The sequence below is a fragment of the Mirounga leonina genome, unplaced genomic scaffold, assembly GCF_011800145.1.
Source record: "Mirounga leonina isolate KUSES-001 unplaced genomic scaffold, KU_Mleo_1.0 Mir_91, whole genome shotgun sequence".
NCBI lineage: Eukaryota > Metazoa > Chordata > Mammalia > Carnivora > Phocidae > Mirounga > Mirounga leonina.
Window position 1 is genome coordinate 17,682,894 of NW_023270839.1, and position 23,663 is coordinate 17,706,556.

Genomic DNA, 23,663 nt, shown 5'->3' on the forward strand with positions numbered 1-23,663 from the left:
TATGGATGAGAGATTGGACAGTTAGATTCTCTAACTGCTCTTTAAGCAGAGTGTTTTGGGACCTTACCACTTTTTTTCTTAAATTGTTACTGAGGAAGAATAATTTTTGTTTATCATGCAGGGAGAAGAAAACTCAGTCTTTAAAAAAAAAAAAAGTCTATCCATCCACCTGAAAGCCATCAGATGGCCCTGTAGGAAGAGTGTGGTCTAGCACCTGAACCCCAGGCGGGGATGGCAACTTGCAAGCTCAGTCCAGGGCCAGATGATTGTCAGTGTCTGGCTTCCTCAAAGTGTCCGGGGAACACAGAGGGTCACTCTCTATGTCAACTATGACACTCTCTATGTCCTACTATTACAAAGCTAAGACCATTAATCAATTTTAAAAAAGGAAAATATGCCTGGAAGTTCCCCCCCTCCCCAAGTTTGTATGATTCAGCAAGTATATGGAATTACCTGGTTGATTCCCGTTCTTTCAGACAAGGCAAATACTTGATTTAGATGGGAGCACATGTTCTCTGCAGATTTTTAGGGTCACCCTGCTCATCATTAGGGACTTGAAACCTCTTACCCAGGAAGAAGTTCCATGGCACCACAGCCACAGAATCCTACCCTCAGAGCACCGAGGTCTGGCTTGTCAGAGGGTACATGTTAAAAATAGAAGGCTGGCAAAGGTTATCAACTCTCCTGCATTGTCACGCACTTGTCTTTACCTCCCCACTGCCTGGGAGCACCTCCCTGGGGGGCGGGTGGGGTGGGGAGCAGGTCGATAGCACCACACACACAGCTCTTCTGATGTGAAAAGTTTTATATGGACAACACAGACTGAACAAGAACGGCCAGGAAAGCCGCCACAAGCGAGCTTGGAACTATTCAGGGGTGGTGTCAAATACCGACACCATATTTGCAAGTCTAATTTGAAGCCTGGCCCATTTTAAGTGCAAGAGGAAGTTAGGGGAGAACCATGCATGACATCAAAAATATACATCTACACACAAACACCCAAGTTTTCATACTTTGGTCCCTTTTCTCCACAAGGAACAAACCAAAGGAAAAGCATGGCCTCTGTTCCTAACATCCCTATATTTATTACAAACTTAGAGAAGCCCCACATGGGCTGTGGATCCAAGGAGGCCGACTTGATTCTCCTTGGCCCCACTCACCCCTGACAATTAACCAAGGGAATGCTGGGAACGCAGGCAGGAACATCCAGAAGAGGCAAGAAAAAATATGGCTCACTTATATATTAAACCCAAGAGTATCAGTTTCTCCAAATACTCTCATACTTGCTGCTTCACTAGATTCTTAGTGGACTCCTCACCTGCCGCAACAGAGCTCAGGCAAGCTGTGAGACACAGAGGAAAGCAGTATCTTGATCCATCATGCACTGGGTCAGTCAGTTTATCCAAGACAGTCACACACGGCAGCCCCAAGCAAGTCCTCGGGGGCCCACAGCTGTTTGCTTTGTTGAGTGGGAGGGTGGGCTTCCCCCCTCCCTGGATTTTTCCTTGCTGCTCCGCCGAGCTCTCCGCTGTTCCCTCTGGATCCAAGACAGCTGCTCAGCGTGTGTGTGTGTGTGTGTGTGTGTGTGTAATTTATTGTTCCGCTGCCTCTGGCTTGTCCCCGGCTGCTGGCTTCTCAACCTGGGACTCTGGAGGAATCAGATACTGGACCTCCTCTGTACTGATGGCTACTTTATCTGGCTGGAGCCACCTCTTGAAATGTTCCAAGGTGCTAGGAGAGAGCAGGGGGAAAGGGTGGCTGCATCAGACCCAGCTGATTAATTACTTAATGATTATCTCAGTTACTCAAATGCTGCCTTCCCGCCCACCACCAATTTCTTCCTACAATTGTTTTTCACTGCTAACGGGGAGAATGACGATAGTCCTCTGACAGCTGTGCATCCTGGCAGCTCAGCGGCATAATTTACCCCCTAGTGGGCACTTTGGCTATAAGCAGCACCAGGCCCCCTTCCATGCACAGCCTCTAAAGGCTTGGTGAGAGTAGCTGAAGAGCTTATGCCTCAGTCCTGTCTTTTTTTTTTCCCCTCAAAACCAGAGAGGAAATTGTCCAAGGGAGGAAACATTCAAATAAACGCCAAATTATTAGTGAGCATCTTGAAATCTCCTATACCCGAGGCAGTCTGAGACTCGATTATACTTACAGCACTTAGTTACACTAAGCACCATTTTTGTGGGGTTTTTTTGTTTGTTTGTTTACTTCATCCTATAGCAAGTCCCCAAGATGGAAACATCTGCGCAGCAAATTTCTCCCACAAAGAAACAGGCACTGTGCCAGAGGGCTCTTTTTGGGTTTGGATCTGTTCCGGGGTGGGGTGGGGAGGGAAAGTGTCCCCTCCCACCTTCCTTAAGTACCCAAGACCCTCCACTCTAATGCTTATGAGCTATTCATAGTAAACTATAAATGATGACAAATACCGTAAGCCTTATTCTATGCTCTTCAATAGCCCAAAGTCTTAAGCCAAGAAGTCAAGACATCACCAGCAGATTTTAGACACCTAAAATGGGGGAATCGTGTTGTAGACAGTAGGATTTCTCAGCCTATTACTCCTCTGACAAAGGCATGCCATGAGGAGGGTCACCTACCTGGCCTTCACATACCTGAAGAACCACACAATTCCACTACAAGATGGCCTCTGTTTAAAACAGAAACTTTGAAGTCTGCAAATAAATGCCTATCTACTGTTTCTGGGGCGCATGTTTTAACACTGATAGAAAGAAGCGTTCCCACAGATGGCAGCTCAGGGGAACAGGTGTCCACAGCTCAGGGGCCTACGGTACCCCAGGAGCATTTCATCTTCATCTACCACACTCTTCACAGAATTATCTCAGTTGCTTCTATAGAAAAGGGAACATCACATCACTGTAGGTATGGAGAAACATACAGAAACATTAACTCGGGCCTTGGTGCTGATTCGACTTTAAAAGAAAAAGAATTCCTACTTGAACATTATGCAGGAGAAAATTTTGTCTTCTCAGAATTGGAAAGGAGGCAAACATTCAAGGGGAGAGAGAATAGAATACCAAATTATTGGTGGGTTGGGAATGTGTGCATCTTCCAAGTCTCTTGTGTTTGGGGCAGTTTAAGGCTCAACTGGGTTGAGTCTTTAGAGACAGATAAGAGCAAAATGTGTATTATTATCTGAACCCTCAGAAGATAGGTAGTTGCCCTGACTTTAGATGCCACACTGATTTCTGAAGAATCTGGGGGCATGCTGATACAATATTTAAGATAATGTAAGGGAAAATCCTTTGCATATTGAAAAGTAAAATATAACTATCAAGTTTTATTCACCTACTATCCCTGATTTCAGCAACCATATCTTCATCTGACATCATGGGACTCTTAAAATCAATGTTAATGATATGTTGCAAACTTAGGTGGTGTTTCCCTAAGACCTATTGTTAAAATTCAGGTTTTTACTTTATTTTGAATAATTTCTTACTGAACTTTAAAATTCTGTTAGGACTAACACTCATAGCTAACACTTACCTAGTACTTACCAGGTGCCAGGTCTGTTCTAAGCACTCGACACATAGTAACTCCTTTAACCCTCAAAACAACCCGGTGAGGGAAGAGCTACTATTCCTGCTTTACAGAGCAGGAAACTGAGGCACACCCAGGATACTTCCTCAAGAACATACAACCAGGAAGTGGCAGAGCCTCTTTCCCGGGTGACGGGTGTCGAGCACCATTCCGCTCTTTGCAGAATGTCCTCCTCCCTGCATCCAGCCCACCTGCAGATACTGTTCGAGTCCTGCCTTCTTCTCTGGCACAAACACCAGAGCCCACAGGGAACTCAATGGTCTCTCAACTCCCAAAGCATGTTCTGTCACTTCCACTCACCTGGCTCTTTCCTTATGCTGCCTTATTTTGTTAGATATGTCTTTAGGTATATTTGTCATCTCTCCCCAAATAGTTGTGGGGACCAAAAAAAGGAGGGATCCTAAAATTTCCTAACATCTCCCCTCCACCCCAGCACCCTCAGCCCCATAACATCATGGGCAGTGCCTTCACACAGTAGATGCTTAAGAAATTCATTCATTTAGTCCATACAAATTTGAATGCCTACAATATGACAGGAACTCTCTAAGGCAATGGCGAGTCATAGGTAAGACACAGTTCCACTTGCTGATTGGTTACTACCTTCTCAAGCGCATTGTATACTTAGAATGAAGACAGTGCTTTCTCATTAATTCTGTTCAATCTGTGATCAAGATGTAGGTAGGGTATTTGCTTTTTTGCAAAAATAATAATTATCAACATCTGCTACTAGACCAAGAGCAAATAGAGCTCAGAAAAGCTGATGTTGATATCAACCAATATCTGGACTCAAATGTCACTCTCCCTGAATTCTTTAGAGAAAGAGAGATGCTTCCAGTGAAATACTGTCACCTGGAACTGGACTGAGAACCAGTTACCTCTCATCAGAATCAAGTCCATCCACAAAGAACTCTGATGCTAACTTCTCCTGGAGGAACCGATCCCAGCACTCCTTCTTGGCTTGGGCCAAGGTTCGAAGCATGTCCTTGGAAGTCACTTCCTGATTTAAACCTTTGATTCTTCTTAGCTTCTTTTCTAAAGAGAAGAGGAGAAGCAACTTAACAAGGAAAGTGAGTATGAAATGAAACTAAATCTAAAATGCAAGGTGACAGGGGCATCTGGGTGGCTCAGATGGTTAAGCATCTGCTTTCAACTCAGGTCATGATCTCCAGGTCCTGAGATAGAGCCCCAAGTCAGGCTCGCAGGTCAGCAGGGAGTCTGCTTCTCCCTCTCCCTCTGCCTCTCCACTTACTTGTGCTCTCTCTGTCTCTCCATCTCTCAAATGAATAAATAAAATCTTTTTTAAAAAATAAAATAAAATAAAATGCCAAGGTGACAACTTAAAAATTCTCTCACTAATGAGTACATCCACACTCCCTGCAAAAGAGCCCCCTTTTTTTAAAGATTTTATTTATTTATTTATTTAAGAGAGAGGGAGAGGGAGAAGCAGGCTCCTTGCTAAGCAGAGACCCCGATGTGGGACTCGATCCCAGGACTCTGGGATCATGACCTGAGCCGAAGGCAGATGCTTAACCGACTGATTCACCCAGGTGCCCAAGAGTCCATTTTTTTTAAGGACAGGTAAAGGGAAATGTACATTTTTCTTTTTCCTTCACCATGTCTTAATTCTGTATTATATCAAATACATGTTTAACCCCAGAAAGGAAAAAAGCCATAGACTCATAAATAAATCAACGGCACGTTTTCTTTGAAATTACAGAAGCCAGCAGGTATCTCTCGAAGGCATTACTTGTTTTCCCTGGCTTGACATGTGTCAACTCCTTGAAAATAGTCTCTCTGAGGAGTAAATGGTTTTTCTTTCTGCTACATGAAGTAGTTTCCAAATCTCATGAGAAAGAATTAGAGAAAATGATGAAAGATCCAATGGTTCATTAGACACTAAAATTGACTGGATGAGAACTCAATAATAAGAGACCTTTAAGATCTCTATCTGTGATTAAAATCTTGATTAAAGAAAAGCAATCTCCCAACATTTTTTAAAGTTACTCAACTTGTGGCCTGGATGTTGGAACCTAATAAAAACAAACATCTTGTAATCCCAATGAGAGTGGTCCACATGGCTTCCTGATGATAGATATTTAATTACTCTTCTTTGCATTTTAAGTGTAATTGTGGAACAACTGAAGAACAGAAGGAAGGGGATCACCATTTGCCTTCTGCTTTAATGTAGTCTTGCCTTCAACAATAATAAATGGGTAAATGATGGCCTTTTGGAGGGGGAGGGTGAATATCAAGCCCAGACCCAATTGAAACTTTATGATTTGCAATCCTGTTTTCATTTCTTTTTTTTTTTGAAGATTTTATTTATTTATTTGAGAGAGAGAGAGAGAATGAGAGAGAAAGAGAGAGAGCGCACACACGAGAGGAGGGAGGGTCAGAGGGAGAAGCAGACTCCCTGCTGAGCAGGAAGCCCAATGCAGGACTAGATCCCAGGACCCTGGGATCATGACCTGAGCCGAAGGCAGACGCTTAACGACTGAGCCACCGAGGTGCCCCAGTACAGTAGTTTTTCAATACAATAGTTTCACCAGAAATCTATGTGCAGCTCTGGGGTCTTGACCTTTTCTTTCAAGATGGCAAAATGTCTGACACTTTTGAGTTATCTGAATATATGGACCACCAATAGTAGGCAAGAGGGATCTACAGAATGCCAAGAAATGAAGCAGAATTCAGATGAAACAGAGGCAGGAGGTAAAAAAGACTGTTTTAAGGGATATATAAGGAAAAGTACACTACATCAAAAACTAATGATGTAATGTATGGTTATTAACATAACAATAAAAAATTTTTTAAAAAAAAGGAAAAGGGTGCTCCTGGGGTGCCTGGCTAGCTCAGTCAGTAGAGCATGCAACTCTCGATCTCGGGGTTCAAGTCCCACATTGGGTGTAGAGATTACTTAAAAAATAAAATCTTAAAAAAAAAAAGGAAAAGAGTGCTCCTTCCCAACAACCAACCTGAAACACCCCCCCCCTGGAATTACACCTAACAAATACATGTGGTGAGGACAAAAAACAATAATTAAGAATAGAGGGGCGCCTGGGTGGCTCAGTTGGTTAAGCATCTGCCTTCGGCTCAGGTCATGATCCCAGGGTCCTGGGATCAAGCCAAGCCCCGCGTCCCCTACAGCGGGCTCTCTGCTCAGCAGGGAGCCTTCTTCTCCCTCTCCCTCTGCCTGCCGCTCTTGTGCTCTCTCGCTCTCTCTGTCAAATAAATAAATAAAAAATCTTAAAAAAAGAAAAGAATAGAAACCAGGTGATGAAACAGAACTTCAACATGCTTCCTTAAAACCACCAGCTTCTGAATCAAAAAAAAAGAAAAGAAAAGAAAAGAAAAAAAGCCATCTAACTTACCTAGAGATGCTAAATACACTTCTGAATCCTGCAAGGGAGCCCAAGGCTTTGTAGCTGCCTGAACAGCAAACTCTGGGGCCTCTCTCTGGCCTGTGCCCGCAGGGTAAGAATCCATAAAGGAGTCTGAGAAGGCATTGTTGGCACCATCTTCCTGGTCAGGATTTGGTAGACAGGAGCAGATTTCAGCCCAAAGATCAGGGCCAGGTCTTGTGGTTGTTGAGTCAATGCTCTCAAACATTTTCATTTGGAATCTGAGCTGAAAAACAGAGATGTAAGGACTGGCTTTAAGGATATAGGATAAGTATGCAGGACTCGGATATTTATCCAATGAAGGAAGGTAACAGGCTTTTAAGAAGTTTCTCTAAACTTAAAGTGTCTTTTATTAGATTCCTGTTACAGATATAAAAATGACAAAAGGGTAATTGGATCCCTCTGCTGGCTCTGCACTCAAGTTGTTTTCATAACAAAATTTCTTTTTAAAAAATGAAATGTCTATAAGCCAGACACAAAAGGACAAATATTGAATGATTCCACTTATATGAAGTACCTACTGCAGTCAAATTCATAGAGTCATGAAACAGAATGGTGGTTGCCAGGGGTTTGGCAGAGGAAGGAATGGGAGTTACTTTTTAATGGATAGAGTTTCAGTTTGGGAAGTTCTAGAGAGGGATGATTGTGATGGTTGCACAATCATATGTGTCACTGAACTGCACATCTAAAAATGGTTAAAATGGCCAATTTGTGTTATATATGTTGTAACACACACACACATTTCTAAGACATTCCCAGTGGAGACAACCATTCTGCACTTTTCTCCAGAGATCTCCAAAATGCAACCACTCTGTCCTAAGCCAATTAAATTATGTTTTCAAAAGCACACAGACTACAGACCTTGCAGAGTTCCAAATGCATGAGGATAATAAAAATGCTTCTTGGTGAAAACTGTGAGAAAGTAATGCCATATGCAAAGCCCCATGTGCTCATTACATGTAGAAGCTGGGCTATATACCTTATTCTTATAAGTTCTTATTTTAATAGAAACACTGGAAGAGACATTTCCATCAGTTTACAGAGGAAGGAACTGAGGATCAGAAGGGTAACTAGTCAAGGGTACCTTGCTGATATATAGTGATTCCTTGACTGGAAACCAGACCTGTGCCACTCCAAAATCCATGTTCTTATCCAATTCCACACTGCCAGGGGCCTTCATAACTATCTAGTCTTACGGAATGGGTTGACACCTTCTTCCAGGAGGGACCTTTTGGATTAGGAAGGCTGGCCGGGCTAAAGTGTGAATAATCCCGGGAGTGACAGCCCAGCCAACGTAGGCGCCCAGAAGGTATGTCACAGCGGCCTTGGATGAACTGATGCCAGGGTCCACAGTGAATGTCCACCCCCATCCGAAGTCGTTTGAGCCCACCAAACCAAAACTTTGCTCGTACCGAAGCCCCGGGCCTCACCCCCCACCTCCCTAGGAAGTCCAGAACAGCGCAGGGAACCCTGGTGTCCAGACCCGGGCCTCAGTCATTTTCGCCTCAAGGACGGGCTGGGCGGGATGAGTCAGACCATGAGGCCCCTCTGTGGTATCCCGGGATGGGATCGGGGCCCTAAAACGCTGGGCGCCCCTGCCCCTCTTCACCTACCGCAACCGCCTGCCCAGCAGCTCACAAACGCTCGGCTCAGTTCCGTCGCTGAAGGCTAGGAAGAAGTAGGGGGCGGAGTCTCCGCGTGACGGATCCCGGGAGTCCTCCAACCAGCGCCCAACCTGGCGATGTTCTGTGCGTGGATTGGTTGACAGGAGCCCGGCCGGGTAAGGAAGTGAGGGACGGAGTGCGAGAAAGAGGTAGGCGGGACTTGTCGCGGGGAAACAGTGGAGTCACACGCCCTGGTCCCCCACCTTCTCTAGGGACAGGTAGATTCCACTAGCATCTGAGCGTACCCGGCGCGGGGACAGCGTCCTCCTCCCATCCTCTTCTCGGAGAGGGTAGCCCAGTTGCCAAGGCCTTTGAGTTTTCCTGGTGCCCTGAGCAAATTCACCTCCTGGGCAGTCCTCTGGGTTGGTGTTTTGTCCCCGAAAATTTCACCCATTTGCTACCCAAATTAGAGCACTCTGGCTGCTCGGATGGCGAAGGAGACTACTTTCCTTACTCTTACAGGAGACCCAGGTCGCATTAGCCAAGTTGTGAGGCTTTCTCTTACTCATTTAGTCAGTAGACACCCAGTTCCTCCTGTTGTGTTCTAGGAGTTGTGTTAAACGGGAATTCAAGACCGGTAAGAGTAGGTATGGGTCCCAGAGGTCTTTACAGCTAAATGTAGAAGGGTGTGCGCCATAGGGGCAGACAAATTTACAAATAACAGCAAAGAGTTATAGAAGATATGACAGAAGTGTGGCCAGTGTACCTGAAGGAGAGAGTGGTAAGGGAATGTGTCACATTTTTTTTTAAAGGAGATGACCTTTGGGGCTCCTGGGTGGCCCTGTCAGTTAAGCATATAACTTTTTTTTTTAAGATTTTATTTATTTATTTGACAGAGAGACAGCGAGAGAGGGAATACAAACAGGGGGAGTGGGAGAAGAAGCAGGCTTCCCTCTGAGCGGGGAGCCTGATGCAGAGCTCGATCCCAAGACCCTGGGATCACAACCGGAGCCGAAGGCAGATGCTTAACGACTGAGCCACCTAGGCACCCCTAAGCATATAACTCTTGATCTCAGCTCAGATCTTGATCTCAGGGTTGTGATTTTGAGCCCTGTGTTGGGCTCCATGCTGGGCATAGAGCCTACTTAAAAAAAAAAAAAATAGAAGAAGATGATGATGATGACTTTTGATATCTTTCAGGGCTTATCATTTCCCTACAATGAAACCCTTCCCCACTCTCCACCCCCAATTTCCAGAGCCAGTTACTCTCTCCCAAAGAAACATGTGACCAAAGACATCAGCCAACCATCAGTAGACATAACTTGACTGAGGCTATAGCCTTTAGATGTGTCCAAAGCCAATCTATGTGGCTATGGTGGTAATAACTACCACCATGTAAAAAGGAACTATGAGGAACTCTGCTGGTCATATTTATAACCATCCTTAGAGAGCATATGAAAACAAGGAAGTGGAAAGCAAGAAGATTAGAAAGCAAAGGAGCAAATAATAGACAAGATTTTTTCAGTGCTTATTCATAGAAAATAAGTAGGGGGTTGAGGGTCAGGTCTATGAGTGAGAGATTCCCCAGAGTCCTCTAACTGCCATCAAAACTGGAGACATGATTCTGGCAGCATCTGATTCATAGAAAGGGTCACTGTAATAGGTTTGCAGGTGCTTCATCAAGCTACTCCGTGACCTTTCAACTCATGCCCTTTAAACTGATTTTCGGCTCACCAAACAAACTCTTGATTTCAAATGTAGCCTCTCAAATATTTTGAACAAGGATGAGGGTGTCGTGGGTGCCTGGGAGGCTCAGTCGGTTAAGTATCTGCCTTCGACTCAGGTCATGATCTCAGGGTCCTGGGATCGAGCCCCACGTCCGGCTCTCTGCTCAGCAGGGAGCCTGCTTCTCCCTCTCCCTCTCCCTCTCCCTCTGTGCTCTCCTGCTCTCGCTCTCAAATAAATAAATAAAATTAAAAAACAAAAGAATGAGGGTGTCTTTAACAGGCACAAGTAGTCACTGGTATAAGATGGAATACATTTTCTGACTTAAAGTTACAGTTGTAAATTATCAAATTGGCACCCTTACAGATTCACCGATGTCCTCTAAGTTTAATTAGCGTGTGTGCTGAATAAATTGAAACCAGATCCTGGACTTGCAAAGCCATGTGATCTCCCACTCCCCAAGCACTGATCATATGGGGAAGCCATGTGAGGGTAGTCGCATCCCTCTATCTCAGACTCTGCATTAACCACAGTGTAACCTAGCACAAATATGTTTTTTATTTGTATGCTTAACCAGCATAGGTCTTCACTGCGATCAGGAACTATGTCTTTCGTACCTCTGTATCTCCAGAGCCAAATGATGCCTGGCAAATGTTCAAAATTTGTTTGGTATGTGAATATTTGAATTAGAACTCACATGGTCAAACCACACTGAACTGGAGCTAGAGCTTGTGATTCCCTCTTCAGTTCCTTCTTCATGTTGTAACAGAGGTGATCTTTTGGAAATAGAGATCAGATCACGTCACACACCTCACAGACACACGAAAAACTCTGATGATTTCCCATTGCTCTTACCATAAAGACTTAAATCCTTATCATAGTAAGTTAGTTGGAGTTCTTAGTTCAAACAGTAGAATTCATTTAACCAGCTTAAGCAGTAAAAGAAATTGATTAAAGCTGCTCTGTCCAATAGAACTTTCTGTGGTGATAGAAATTTTCTGTATCTGAGCTGTCCAATAAGGTAGCCAGTAGTTTCATGTGGCTATTGAGCACTTGAAATGCAGTTTGTGCAGCTGAAGAACTGAATTTTAATTTTTCTTTCATTTTACTTAATTTAAATTTAAATAGCCGTATGTGACTAATGGTTACTCCATTGTACAGCACAGGATTAAAGCATACTAAGTAGTTCACAGAATCTTAAGATGGGCCAGAGAGTCATGTTTGGGGTCCATACAGCCAGGAACAGTGTCTAAACCTCACCGAGGGACTACTCAGGGAATACTCCAATGCCTTTGAACATAGATACTGCAGCCGGCATTGCTGACTGACCACTGGACGCAAGAATCTCCCCTACTGTTAGCCCTCCAAATCAGATGTTTCCAATGCTATCTTTTTTTTTTGAGAGAGAGAGTTTAGCATTTAACCTCATTCCAATAGAACCCTCATGGGTTCTACACTGTGCCTGCTTCCTCTGCTGTGTGCCTCTGAACTAAAGGCCCTGACTGGGGGCGCCTGGGTGGCTCAGTCGTTAAGCTTCTGCCTTCGGTTCAGGTGATGATCCCAGGGTCCTGGGATCGAGCCCCGCATTGGGCTCCCTGCTGAGCAGGAGGCCTGCTTCTTCCTCTCCCACTCCCCCTGTTTGTGTTCTCTCTCTGTCAAATAAATAAAATCAATGTTAAAAAAAAAAAAAAAGGCCCTGACTGATCAATGGAGCCCAGGTGATAAATGCCCATGCTGCAAGGGAATCTGGGAAGGCCGGTTTCTGGTTTCCACATCTTATAATGTGGGAAATTCCTCACACAAAAGAAGAGGGTTAAGAAGATGCTGGATATCCAAAAAATATGACAAATGTCTGCTCTACATGGTCTATACCAGCGCTTCTCAAATGTTAATATACAGACATACCATCTGAAGATATTGTTGAAATACAGATTCTCATTCAGTAGGTCAGGAGGGAAGAAGGAACAAGATTCTGCAGTTCCAACAAGTTGCCAGGTGTTTCCCATGTTGCTAATCCAGAGATTGCATTTTGAGTAGCAAGACTTTATACAATCCCACAAGGACTTCCTCTCTAGAATGTTCCAACATCTCATTCCTTGTCTGTGCTTCAGACACATTAGGAAAAACATTCTTTAAAAAAAAAACTTTATTGAAATCGAATTCACATTCCATACAATTCACCCTTTTGTCATGTAGCTGGTTCTCAGAGGCCTTGTCTTCTCTTGATTTGGCTCTGTTTCTGAGCCTGTTCTCCAGCTCTCTGTATTCTATGAGGCACTAATATCCTTTCAATAATTGCCTCTCTGATGAACTTAACCAGAGTTGGTTCGTATTTTGCATTTAAGAACGCTGACAAATACATCTTCTGCTCCACTTGCCCTTTTAACAGGACAGGAGCATATGAAAGGCAAATGGGAGTTCTAATCCCTCTCAGGAAGGATAGGATAGGTGTGAAGACATTGCTTCTGGGGTGTGCGTGTTTAGATACATATATTAACAGCTTTATTGATTTATAAGTCACATACTATAATATTCACCCTTTAAAGTGTACAACACAGCGCTTCTTAGTATAGTCAGAGTTCAGCAATCCTCATTCTGATTTGTTTTGGATAAGGCTCCTTTCGTTTTTCCAGACCCAAGGGACTTTGAGCGTATCTACATGGAATCTACACTTTTGATGAGTCATTCTCACAGCCTCTCCACTGAACTCACTCCCATATTCACTCTCACTCACTGACTCTCAACTGGCAACTCAACACGTTCAACTCCACTCATTCAACTCCCTCCTTCACTCCTTCTCTTCTCAGTCCCCGCCTCGACGCTGGGCCTCGCTGATTGGCTGGTGCCCGGTGACGTCCTCACATCGCGACCCATGATCTGGGGCCGAGTTGTCATGTGGCTGGGCGGCCACCGGTGGCTTCCAGTTCGTCTGCAAGGGTGCCTCAACCTCCGGCGCCTTAGCGCTGCCAGGATTTGGGGTAGTTGCTGGGGTCCGATGGCGGAAACATTCTCGACTGGGGCCGAGGCAGCGACCGGGCTGAGGGCTGCGGTTCAACAAAACGGAGACGCATGCGGCGACGCGAGGGGTGAGCGGACCTCCGGGAGCCCGGAACCTGTAGGCCCGGGAGTGGAGCCGGCCCGGGAGGTCGGGAAGCAGACTCCACTGAGCGAGGAGAAGGCCCCGGTTGCAGCTTCGGGCCCAGGCAAGCGTAAAAAGCGACGGGACGCCATCAGGGAGCGCGTCGTGCCACCCCCGAAGAAGCGGCGGGCAGGGGTGAGCTTCGGCGATGAGCATTTTGCAGAGACCAGCTACTACTTCGAAGGCGGCCTGCGCAAAGTGCGGCCTTATTACTTTGACTTTCGGACCTACTGCAAAGGCCGCTGGGTGGGCCACAGCTTGCTGCACGTCTTCAGCACCGAATTCCGAGCCCAGCCCCTGGCCTACTATGAGGCCGCAGTCCGGGCGGGGCGCCTGCATCTCAACGAGGAGCCGGTACAGGACCTCAGCATTGTGCTCAAGGTGGAGTCCTGATGGGGCCGGCAGGAAGCGGGCGAGGAAAGGGGGCAGGGGTCTTTTCAGTGTTAATAGGGGGTAGGTACTGGAGTAAAATCGAGGTAATTCTGAAGCGTTTTCGCTTTCACTTGGAACACTCTTGTAGCCCACTCCTCTTATCCCATCTCCGAAAAAGTAGTCTCTGCTTCAAAACTCAACCCGTATATCCCCTCCTTCCAGGCGGCTTCCTTGTTTGCAGGGGACAGAAGTTGGAATTCTTAAAGCTCCTTTTGTGCCCTGTCTCGCGGCACTGGCACTGATCGCTATGTTGCGTTGTAGATCTCTGTACAAATAGTAATAATAGAGCCTGTCATTTATGTCTCCTTACTGTGTGCTGACACAGAGGTAAGCATTTTATGTACTTAACATCAAATTCTAACGACAGCTTTGTGGGGTAGGTATTGCCACCTCATTTTACCTGTGAGGAAACAAAACTAAGGTAAACTTCAGAGAGGTAAGTACCTGCAACAGTGTCACCTCCAAAGTCTGTGTTCTTGTAACTACTACTTATTTATCATAGATCCTGATATGATAGAATTGTGAAATGTCAGGTATAGAAACTAGAATTGTCTAGCCCAGTGCTTTGACCCTTTAAAATTCCATCACAGCTAAGAGTTACCAGACTCCGCTGTCAGTAACACTTTGTTGTGAGGGGAGACAAGGTGATTTCAGCATTTGAGGAATGAGTGGTTTGAATCCCCTCTCCCATCCCAATTTTGAGAAGTACAGGTCTGGCCTAATCCTCACATTTTACAGATGAGGAAACTGAGGCCCAGAGAAGTTAAGTGACGTGCAGTGAGCCTGTGGCAAATCCAAGTCTAGAGACCAGATATCTGGACTTACAGCTTGGTGTTATTTGTTCAAAGTCACAATAAGGGATGATTTTATGGAGCTTTTACCCGCCTCTCCATTTTAGAAAACTTTACTTTTTCTTTATTTTTATTTTTTTAAAGATATTTGTTTGTTTGTTTGTTTAGAGAGACAGAGCAGATGGAGGGGCTGAGGGAGAGGGAGAGAATCCCAAGTAGACTCCCTACCCAAGGTGGGGCTCGATCCCACCACCCTGAAATCATGACCCCGGCAGAAATCAAGAGCTGGACGTTCAACCAGCTGAGCCACCCAGGCGTCCCAGAAGACTTTACCTTTTAAATATAACTTTCTTGTAGAGAAAATACAAATAAACAAAACCAAAAAACATTCATAATCGTACCACCCAGAAATATCACCAAAACATTTTTGTGTATATCCTTCTAGTACTTTTTCAATGCCTGCTCCCTGCCTGTGTGTCTGTATTTTTATAAAATGAATACACTATGCACGCTGTATTTTCTGCTTAAGGATGTAGTGTGACCATTCTGTCAGTAAGGAACAGGAAGCTGTGTGAAGTTGATTACAGCTCAGCTCTGGTCTGATGACTTGCCTGTGTCATTTGCAGGACAATGACTTCTTGAGGAACAGAGTGCACAGGCATGAGCCACCAGTCACAGCAGAGCCTGTCCGCCTGCTAGCTGAGAATGAGGATGTGGTGGTTGTAGACAAGCCTTCTTCCATTCCTGTCCACCCTTGTGGCCGCTTCCGACACAACACTGTCATCTTCATCCTGGGCAAGGAGCACCAACTCAAGGAGCTACACCCATTGCATCGGCTTGACCGCCTTACCTCAGGGGTCCTCATGTTTGCCAAGACAGCAGCTGTCTCAGAGAGAATTCATGAGCAGGTTCGGGACCGGCAGGTGAGCTGGGCTTTTGTCTCCTGCATGCCACTTCCTGGGCTCACGAGTGCTCTGTATCAAAAGTGTGTCACTGAGTTCTTTTGAAGTGGTCCTTCATGTTATCTGACCAAGCTTCCTATCCTCAGGAAGGTCAACACTGAAAATGTGGAAAACAGGCTATTATCTCTTATGTTTCAAAAGATCTTTAGAGATGGCATATACACTGCCTCTCTTGGTAGTTTGCTATTTTGAAGTTTTAGAGTGCTGACAAGCTTACTGAAGTGTTTTTTGGTTTTGTTTGTTTTTTTATGACTGAGGTTTTTAAGATTGTGGGGAGAGCCTACTTGGTAAAAAGATTCTGGATGAAGTCGGAAGAGGCTTGGGTAGAAGAGTTAAATGGTAGTGACTGTGGTCTTGAGACTTGTAACTCTGGATCTGATTGTCATACATTTAGTGTTTACTGTGTACCAGGCTCAGTACCAGGTACATTAGAGTCTAACTGAATCCTTATAAGAGTCCTGTGAGGCAAATGCTTTTCTTTCTTTTTTTTTTTTTTTAAAGATTTTATTTATTTATTTGACAGAGAGAGACACAGCGAGAGAGGGAACACAAGCAGGGGAGTGGGAGAGGGAGAAGCAGGCTTCCTGCGGAGCAGGGAGCCCGATGTGGGGCTCGATCCCAGGACCCTGAGATCATGACCTGAGCCGAAGGCAGACGCTTAACGACTCAGCCACCCAGGCGCCCCGAGGCAAATGCTTTTCTAATCTTAACATTTTCTAGACAAGTTAATGGGATTTAAAGGGGCTAAGTATTGTACCCAGAATCATGCAGCTGGCAAATGGTGGAGCTGGAGTTTGAATCCTCTTCTGTCTGACACTGATACATTTCTCATCGCTGTATTGGGGCTGAACTTCATGAGTTTAGGCTTTGTGCTGACTTTCTCCCTCTTCCCTCCTCTATGTAGCTGGAGAAGGAGTACGTGTGCCGGGTGGAGGGGGAGTTCCCCACTGAGGAAGTGATCTGCAAGGAGCCCATCTTGGTGGTATCTTACAAGGTAGGGGTATGCCGCGTAGATGCTCGGGGCAAGCCCTGTGAGACAGTGTTCCGGAGACTGAGCTACAATGGCCGCTCCAGTGTGCTTCGGTGCCGGCCACTCACAGGCCGCACTCACCAGATCCGAGTCCACCTCCAGTTCCTGGGCCACCCCATCCTCAATGACCCCATCTACAACTCAGTTGCGTGGGGCCCCTCCCGGGGCCGGGGCGGCCACATTGCCAAGACAGATGAGGAACTGCTTCGGGACCTTGTGGCGGAGCACCAGGCCAAACAGAGCCTGGATGTGCTAGATCTCTGTGAGGGTGATCTGTCCCCAGGACTCATAGACTCTACAGCTCCCTCCTCAGAGCTGGGCAAGGACCACCTAGAAGAGTTCGCTGCATCTGCCCAGAAGATGGATGGAGCAGTTGAGGCAGCTCCTCAGAATCTGGACACAATGGCCTTGGCACCAGAGAAGGCAGCTGAAACAGATGTTGTAAATCAAGAGATAGACCCTCTCTGTGCAGAGTGCCGGCTGGTGCGACAGGACCCCTTGCCCCAGGACCTTGTGATGTTCCTGCATGCTCTGCGCTATAAAGGGCCAGGGTTTGAGTACTTTTCACCCATGCCTGCCTGGGCACAGGATGACTGGCAAGAAGACTGAGGGCTGTGGCCAATGGAGGGGTTGCTTCTTGAATTGGAAAAGGAATGGGCCATGGTTTTTAGGAGTTGACCTCATGGGCTGGTACTCAGGGTTTCTACAGGCTTGAGGTTGGGGTCTTAAAGGATCTCCTTATACTTGCTACCTCCTTCTTTCCTCCCCCTCTAGCTAGAGTTAGGGAACTTGTTGGTTTGTAAATATATCCCTTTTTCTAACACCTTGTGTGTCTGGTTTTCTTACTTTTTTTTTTTTTAATTGAGGTAAAATTCACATAATGTACAATTAACCATCTTAAGATACACAGTTTAGTGACATTTAATACATTCACAAGGTTGTGCAAGCATCACCTCTTAACTAGTTTCAAAATGTTTCCATCACCCAAAGGAAACCTGTACCCGTTAAACACTCACTCCCCATATCCCCGTTCTCCTAGCTCTGGTGACCATTAATCCACTTCCTGTCTCTTTGGATTTGCCTATTCTGGACTTTTCATATAAATGGAATCATACAATATGTGACCTTTTATGTCTACCTACTTTTGCTTAGCATAATGTTTTTAAGGTCTGTCCAATTTATAGCATGTATCAGTACTTCATTACTTTTTTTTTTTTAAGATTTTTATTTATTAGAGACCGTGCGCACATGCACGAGAGAGCACAAGCAGGGGGAGGGGCAGAGGGACAAGCAGACTCCCCGCTGAGCAAGGAGCCATATGTGAGGCTCGATCCCAGGACCCTGGGATCATGACCTGAGCCGAACTGATTGAGTCCCCCAGGTACCCCAGTACTTTATTCCTTTTTATGGCTAAATAATATTCCATATGGGTATACCACAGTTGTATATCCATTCATCAGTTGATGGACATTTGGGTTGTTTCCACCTTTTGGCTATTGTGAATAGTGCTGTTATGAACATTCATGTATAAATGTGTGTTTGAGTACATGTTTTCAGTTCTTTCGAGTATATACTAAGGAGCGGAACTGCTGGGTCATATGGTAATTCTATTTTTAACTTTTTGAAGAATCACCAAACTTTTCTACAGTGGCTAAGCCATTTTACATTCCCCCTGGCAATGCAGGAGGGTTTCAGTTTCCCCATATCCTCACCAATACTTGTTACTTTTCATTGTTTTGATTATAACCAGCTTAGTGGGAGTGAAGTGTTCTTGCATTGTGGTTTTGATTTGCATTTCCCTATTTAGCATCTCTGAGCATCTTTGCATGTGCTTCCTGGTCATTTATGTATCTTTGGAGAAGTATCTATTCAAGTCTTTTGCCCATTTTTTTTTTTAAAGATTTTATTTATTTATTTGACAGAGACAGAGACAGCGAGAGAGGGAACACAAGCAGGGGGAGTGGGAGAGGGAGAAGCAGGCTTCCTGCTGAGCCGGGAGCCCGATGCGGGACTCGATCCCAGGACCCTGGGATCATGACCTGAGCCGAAGGCAGTCGCTTAACCAACTGAGCCACCCAGGCGCCCCTCTTTTGCCCATTTTTAAGTTGGGCTATTTGTCTTTTGTTTTTGACTTATAAGAGTTCTTCATATATTCTGGATATAAGACCCTTATCAGATACAATTTTCAAATATTTACTCCTGTTTTGTAAGTTGTCTATACATTTTATTGATAGTGCCCTTTGATTCACAAGTTTTAATTTCTTTTTCTTTATTGCAATAAGAACACTTAACATGAGATCTACCCCTTGACAAATTTCTGTGTGTACAGTACCGTGTAGTTAACTATAGGCATAACGTTGTACAGCAGATCTCTAGAACTTAATCATCTTGCATAACTAAAACTCTATACCCATTGAATAACAATTTCCTATTTCCCCCTGCCCCCTACTCTCTGTTTCTATGTGTTTGACTGTTTTAGATACCTGAAAAAAAAATTGTTTTCCTTCACTTAATATTCACAGAATACTCGGTACTTCAAACGTGTGGGGACTTTTCCCACACCAAGCAATTCTCCCAACACCAGCTGGGTGTCCTACAATTTAACTCAATTCTGACACTATCTACCTGAAGCTAGGCCTCAGACCCACAGGTCAGGGCTCAGTCCCACAAGACGGCTCCACATCAGATGCCAGTTGCAAGTCCAGGTTATCACCTGTGCTTCTGACCAACCAGAAATCAGAGGTTCCCACAACCCCCTCCTTGGGTTCAATTATTTACTTGAATGGCTCACAGAACTTAAAAACAGTTTACTTTCTAGACTACTGGCTTATTACAAAGAATATTGAAGGATATGGGGTGCCTGGGTGGCTGAGTTGGTTAAGTGTCTGCTTTCCGCTCAGGTCATGATCAATCCCAGGGTCCTGGGATTGAGTCCCGCATCAGGCTCCCTGCTTGGCAGGGAGCCTGTTTCTCCCTCTCCCTCTGCTGCTCCCCCTGCTTGTGTTCTCTCACTCTCTCTGTCAAATGGATAAATAAAATCTTAAAAAAAAAAAAAAGGAAAAGAATATTAAAGGATATGAATGAACAACCAGATGACGAGACACATAGAGCAAAGTCTTGAAGGGTCCTGAGCACAGAAGCCTCTGACCCTGTAGAGTTTGGGGTGTGCCATCCCCTGGCATGTGAATGCCTTCTTGTTCACCAACCCAAAAACTCTCCGAATCTAGTCATTTAGGATTTTTGTGGGTGGTTCATTACTTAGGCATGATGGATTAAATCATTGGCCACTGGTTAAGTTAATCTCCAGTTCCCTACCCACAACCCCCGCAAGTTAGTAAGTGGGCTGAAAGTTCCAACCCTCTTATCAACAGAGTTGGTTCCCCTGGCCAATCAACCCCCGTCCTTAAGTGCTCTCCAAAAGTCACTGCATTAACAAACTCAAGTGTGGTTGAAAGGGGTGTGTTTTAAGTAACAAAAGATACCTGAATCACTCTCATCACTTAGGAAATCCCTAGGGTCTTAGGAGCTCTACCAGGAACAGGAATAAAGACCAAATACGTATTATAAATCACAGTATCATGACACCCATAAGTGGAATCATATAGTATTTGTCTTTTTGTGATTGGCTCATTTCACTTAGCTTAATGTCCTCAAGGTTCATCCATGTTGTAGCTTGTGATGGGATCTCTTCCTTTTAAAGGTTGAATAACATATCACATTTTGTTTATCCATTCATCTGCTGATGGACACGGGGGCTGCTTCCACCTCTTGGCTATCATGAATAGTGCTACTATGAACATAGGCGTGCAAGTACCTTTTTAAGACTCTACATTCAATTCTTTTGGGTATATATACAGAAATAGGATTGCTAGGTCATATGGTATTTCTATTTTTTTAAAGATTTATTTATTTATTCATTCATTAATTCATTTGAGAGAGAGAGAGAGCACATGCATGAGCAGGGGAGGGGCAGAGGGAGATGGAGAAGCAGGCTCTCCACTGAGCAGGGAGCCTGATGCCGGGCTCCAACCCAGGACCCTGGGATCATGACCTGAGCCAAAGGCAGGTGCCCAACTGACTGAGCCATCCAGGTGCCCCACTATTTTTAATTTTTTTAAACATTTATTTACTTATTTGAGAGAGAGAAAGCAAGATTGAGTGCATGAGCAGGGGGAGGGGCGGAGGGAGAGAGAGAGAGAAGCAGACTCCCTGCTGAGCACAGAGCCCCACCACATAGGACTCAATCCCATGACCCTGAGACCATGACCTGAGCTGAAACCAAGAGTTGGACACTTAACCTACTGAGCCACTCAGGCACCCCTCTATTTTTAATTTTTTGAAGAACCACCATACTGTTTTCCATATCATTTGCACCATTTTACAATCTTATTAAAAACAGAGGTGGTCTAATTTCTCCACATCCTTGCTAACACTTGCTATTTTTTGTTTTTTGGGTTTTCTTTTTATGGGTATGAGGTGTTATTTCATTGTAGTTTTGGTTTACATTTCCCTGATGATTAGTGACATTGAACATGTTTTCTTTTGCTTGTTGGCCTTTTGTATGTCATTTAGAAAAATGTCTATTCAAGTCCTTTATGCATTTTTCAATCAGGTTGTTTGATTTTTTTGTTGTTGAATTGTAGTTCTTTACATATTCTGGATGCTAACCCCTTATCAGATAAATGATTTGCAAATATTTTCTCCCACTCCATAGGTTGCCTTTTGTTCTATTGATTATGCCCTTTGATCCACAAAAGTTTCTAAGTTTGATGTAGTACCTTTGTCTATTTTTGCTTTTGTTGCCTCTGAGGCTGATAGGAATTTGATAGGGATTGTGTTGCATCTATAAATTATTTTTAGGTAGTATTACCATGTTAACATTATCAAGTCTTCCAATCCATGAAAATAGGATGTCTTTCCATTTTTTTTTAGATCTTTAATTTCTTCCAGCAGTGTTTTGTCATTTCTAGCATACAAGTCTTATATCTCCTTGGTTAAATTTATTCCCACATATCTTATTCATTTGATGCTATTTAAAATGCCCCCAAAATAATAAAATAAATTGTTTTCTTAATTTTATGTTTGGATTGTTCATTGATAGTATATAGAATTACAACTGATTTTTGCATTGATTTTTTAATCCTGCAACTTTGAATTTTTTAGCTTAATAATTTTTTGTGTGTGGATTCTTAAAATGTATGTGGGTGTGTGTATTTTTTTCATGTCATTTGAGACTAGAGATAATTTTACTTCTTCCTTTTCCAATTGGATGCCTTTTATTTCTTTTTCTGTCCAGTTGCTCTGGATATCTCATTGTGATTCCACTACAATGTTGAATAGAAGTAGCAGAGTGAAAGTGGGCATCTTTGTCTTGTTAATGGCTTAGGGGTAAAGTTTTCAGTCTTTCACAATTGTATGATGATAGCTGTGGGCTTTTCATAAATTCCATATTAAGGATGTTCTTACTGCTTGTTTCTTGCCCTGCGTTTCTGCCTGGTCAGCCTTTTGACTTCTGTTCAGGTGGAAACTTTCTCCTTTCTGTTCCTTTTGTTACATATCTGTCACATATTTCCTATTTCTTTGGAGTACCCATAAAGAGAACCCTGACTTTTTGTTTTCAGGCTTCTTCAGGGTGAATGAAACAGGCTCATTAACACCTAATCTGTAGACTTTGATCAGCACACGCTAAGCAGTGGTGGTGTGGGTAGGGAAAAACAATTGAGTTTATGTTCTTTTAGTGGTCCATACTAGTTGTTGGCCCCCTATTATATGCCAAACAGTATTTAATGCTGGTATACAAAAATAAATAACTAGGTCCTGCCATGGTAGAGCACACATGATGAAATATGCAAAACACAAAGGGAAACAGTGGAGATACGGCATAATTCTGTCTGGAAGTACCAGCACAAGTTTCCCAGAGGAAGAAGCATTTAAGAATGAGTTAGAATTGGCCCAGTAGAGACATAAGAGAAGAATTACAGGTAGAGGGGCAATGTGAGAGAAGGCAGGCAAATTCCAGAGGTAGAGAAACAGAGCAGGAGACATCCAAGGAGAAGACCTTTGAGGACATTTGGCCCTCTGTGTATGGCTCCCTATCACTGACTACTGAAGTCTTTGCATGGCTTGTATATCAACAAAGGACTCCGAACTACAAGGGATAGGAACAACCTGGGAGAGACAAGATTTTCATGGATCTGAGTATCTGCTCAACTTTGTGAAAACCCTATCTCTCTCATGAGCCAGCCAATTCCTCTTATCATGGAGACCCTCCTTAACTCAGGAGCTCTTGTTTCCAGGACAGGCAAGAATCAGATGCCTGGTAAAATTTATCCAGCAGACATTTGAGTACCAACTGTGTGCTGGGTTTATACTGGGCTCTTTGTATATAATGGTGAATAAGTTAGATGTGGTCCCTGCTCTTAGGGAGTATATAATCTGCAGTGTACAGCCCACTGTGGGGAAGACAAGTAAACAGTTAAAATACAATGAATAAATGTTCTCTGTGGTGGGAGGACGAAGGAGGCAGAGGCTATCTCCATACCTTGTCTCTTGCCTTCCGGGGTTCTGAATGGTAGCATTTTCCATCTGGGCTCTTTAGTTCTGTATTCCTTCTCTTTTTAGTCCCGTTTATCTTATTCTCATTCTTTTAATCAGCCTCAAAGGTTTCTGATGTAAGGACACATGGATGGGTTTGAGAGGGTCCCTGGATATCTTGAAATGGTATGCAAAATTTTGTATATGTGTATATTTTTCATATATTTCAACAGATCCTTCAAATCTTCATTGTCTAATACTAGCCACATGTGCTATTTAAATTTAAATTAATTAAATAAAATGTAATATGCAGTTATTCCATTGCACTAGCCACATATCCAGTATTCAAAGCCATTTGGTCTAGTGGCTACCATATTGGGCAGCACAGATGGAGAACGTTTCCATTCATTGCGCAAGGTTCTCTTGAACAGCATTGCTTCAACGAGCCTTTATTGTAAACAAGAGTTCCTGACTACAATGATTC

At 44.1% G+C, this 23,663-nt stretch overlaps 2 protein-coding genes across 3 annotated transcripts; one reads left to right on the top strand and one right to left on the bottom strand.

Annotated features, from left to right (window-relative positions):
- Window positions 1-792: 792 nt before the first annotated feature.
- Window positions 793-8,663, bottom strand: CCDC32 (coiled-coil domain containing 32). 2 transcript variants are annotated; one of them, XM_034993875.1, is made up of 4 exons: window positions 8,576-8,663; window positions 6,933-7,188; window positions 4,440-4,596; window positions 793-1,731 (listed from the first exon to the last, which is right to left on the bottom strand). In XM_034993875.1, the coding sequence occupies exons 2-4, from the start codon at window positions 7,174-7,176 to the stop codon at window positions 1,593-1,595; spliced, it is 540 nt and encodes a 179-aa protein (XP_034849766.1). In that variant the 5' UTR covers window positions 7,177-7,188; window positions 8,576-8,663; the 3' UTR covers window positions 793-1,592. The 2 variants fall into 2 exon arrangements, with proteins under 2 accessions (XP_034849766.1, XP_034849768.1); XM_034993877.1 differs by having other exon boundaries at window positions 6,933-7,183; window positions 8,576-8,637.
- A 4,196-nt stretch (window positions 8,664-12,859) lies between these two features.
- Window positions 12,860-17,469, top strand: RPUSD2 (RNA pseudouridine synthase domain containing 2). Its single transcript, XM_034994037.1, has 3 exons — window positions 12,860-13,811; window positions 15,280-15,576; window positions 16,520-17,469. Exons 1-3 carry the CDS (start codon window positions 13,164-13,166, stop codon window positions 17,252-17,254), a joined length of 1,680 nt encoding a protein of 559 aa, XP_034849928.1. The 5' UTR covers window positions 12,860-13,163; the 3' UTR covers window positions 17,255-17,469.
- Window positions 17,470-23,663: the final 6,194 nt, after the last annotated feature.

What these genes read in the sequence shown, in the direction of transcription:
- CCDC32 (XM_034993875.1), bottom strand. Translation starts at nt 7,176, where the DNA reads ATGAAAATGTTTGAGAGCATTGACTCAACAACCACAAGACCTGGCCCT. An exon ending in AGTGTATTTAGCATCTCTAG is followed by an intron (nt 4,597 to 6,932) that starts GTAAGTTAGATG and finishes TCTTCTCTTTAG; the next exon opens with AAAAGAAGCTAAGAAGAATC. An exon ending in GGACTTGATTCTGATGAGAG is followed by an intron (nt 1,732 to 4,439) that starts GTAACTGGTTCT and finishes GCTCTCTCCTAG; the next exon opens with CACCTTGGAACATTTCAAGA.
- RPUSD2 (XM_034994037.1), top strand. Translation starts at nt 13,164, where the DNA reads ATGATCTGGGGCCGAGTTGTCATGTGGCTGGGCGGCCACCGGTGGCTT. An exon ending in ACCTCAGCATTGTGCTCAAG is followed by an intron (nt 13,812 to 15,279) that starts GTGGAGTCCTGA and finishes TGTCATTTGCAG; the next exon opens with GACAATGACTTCTTGAGGAA. An exon ending in AGCAGGTTCGGGACCGGCAG is followed by an intron (nt 15,577 to 16,519) that starts GTGAGCTGGGCT and finishes TCCTCTATGTAG; the next exon opens with CTGGAGAAGGAGTACGTGTG.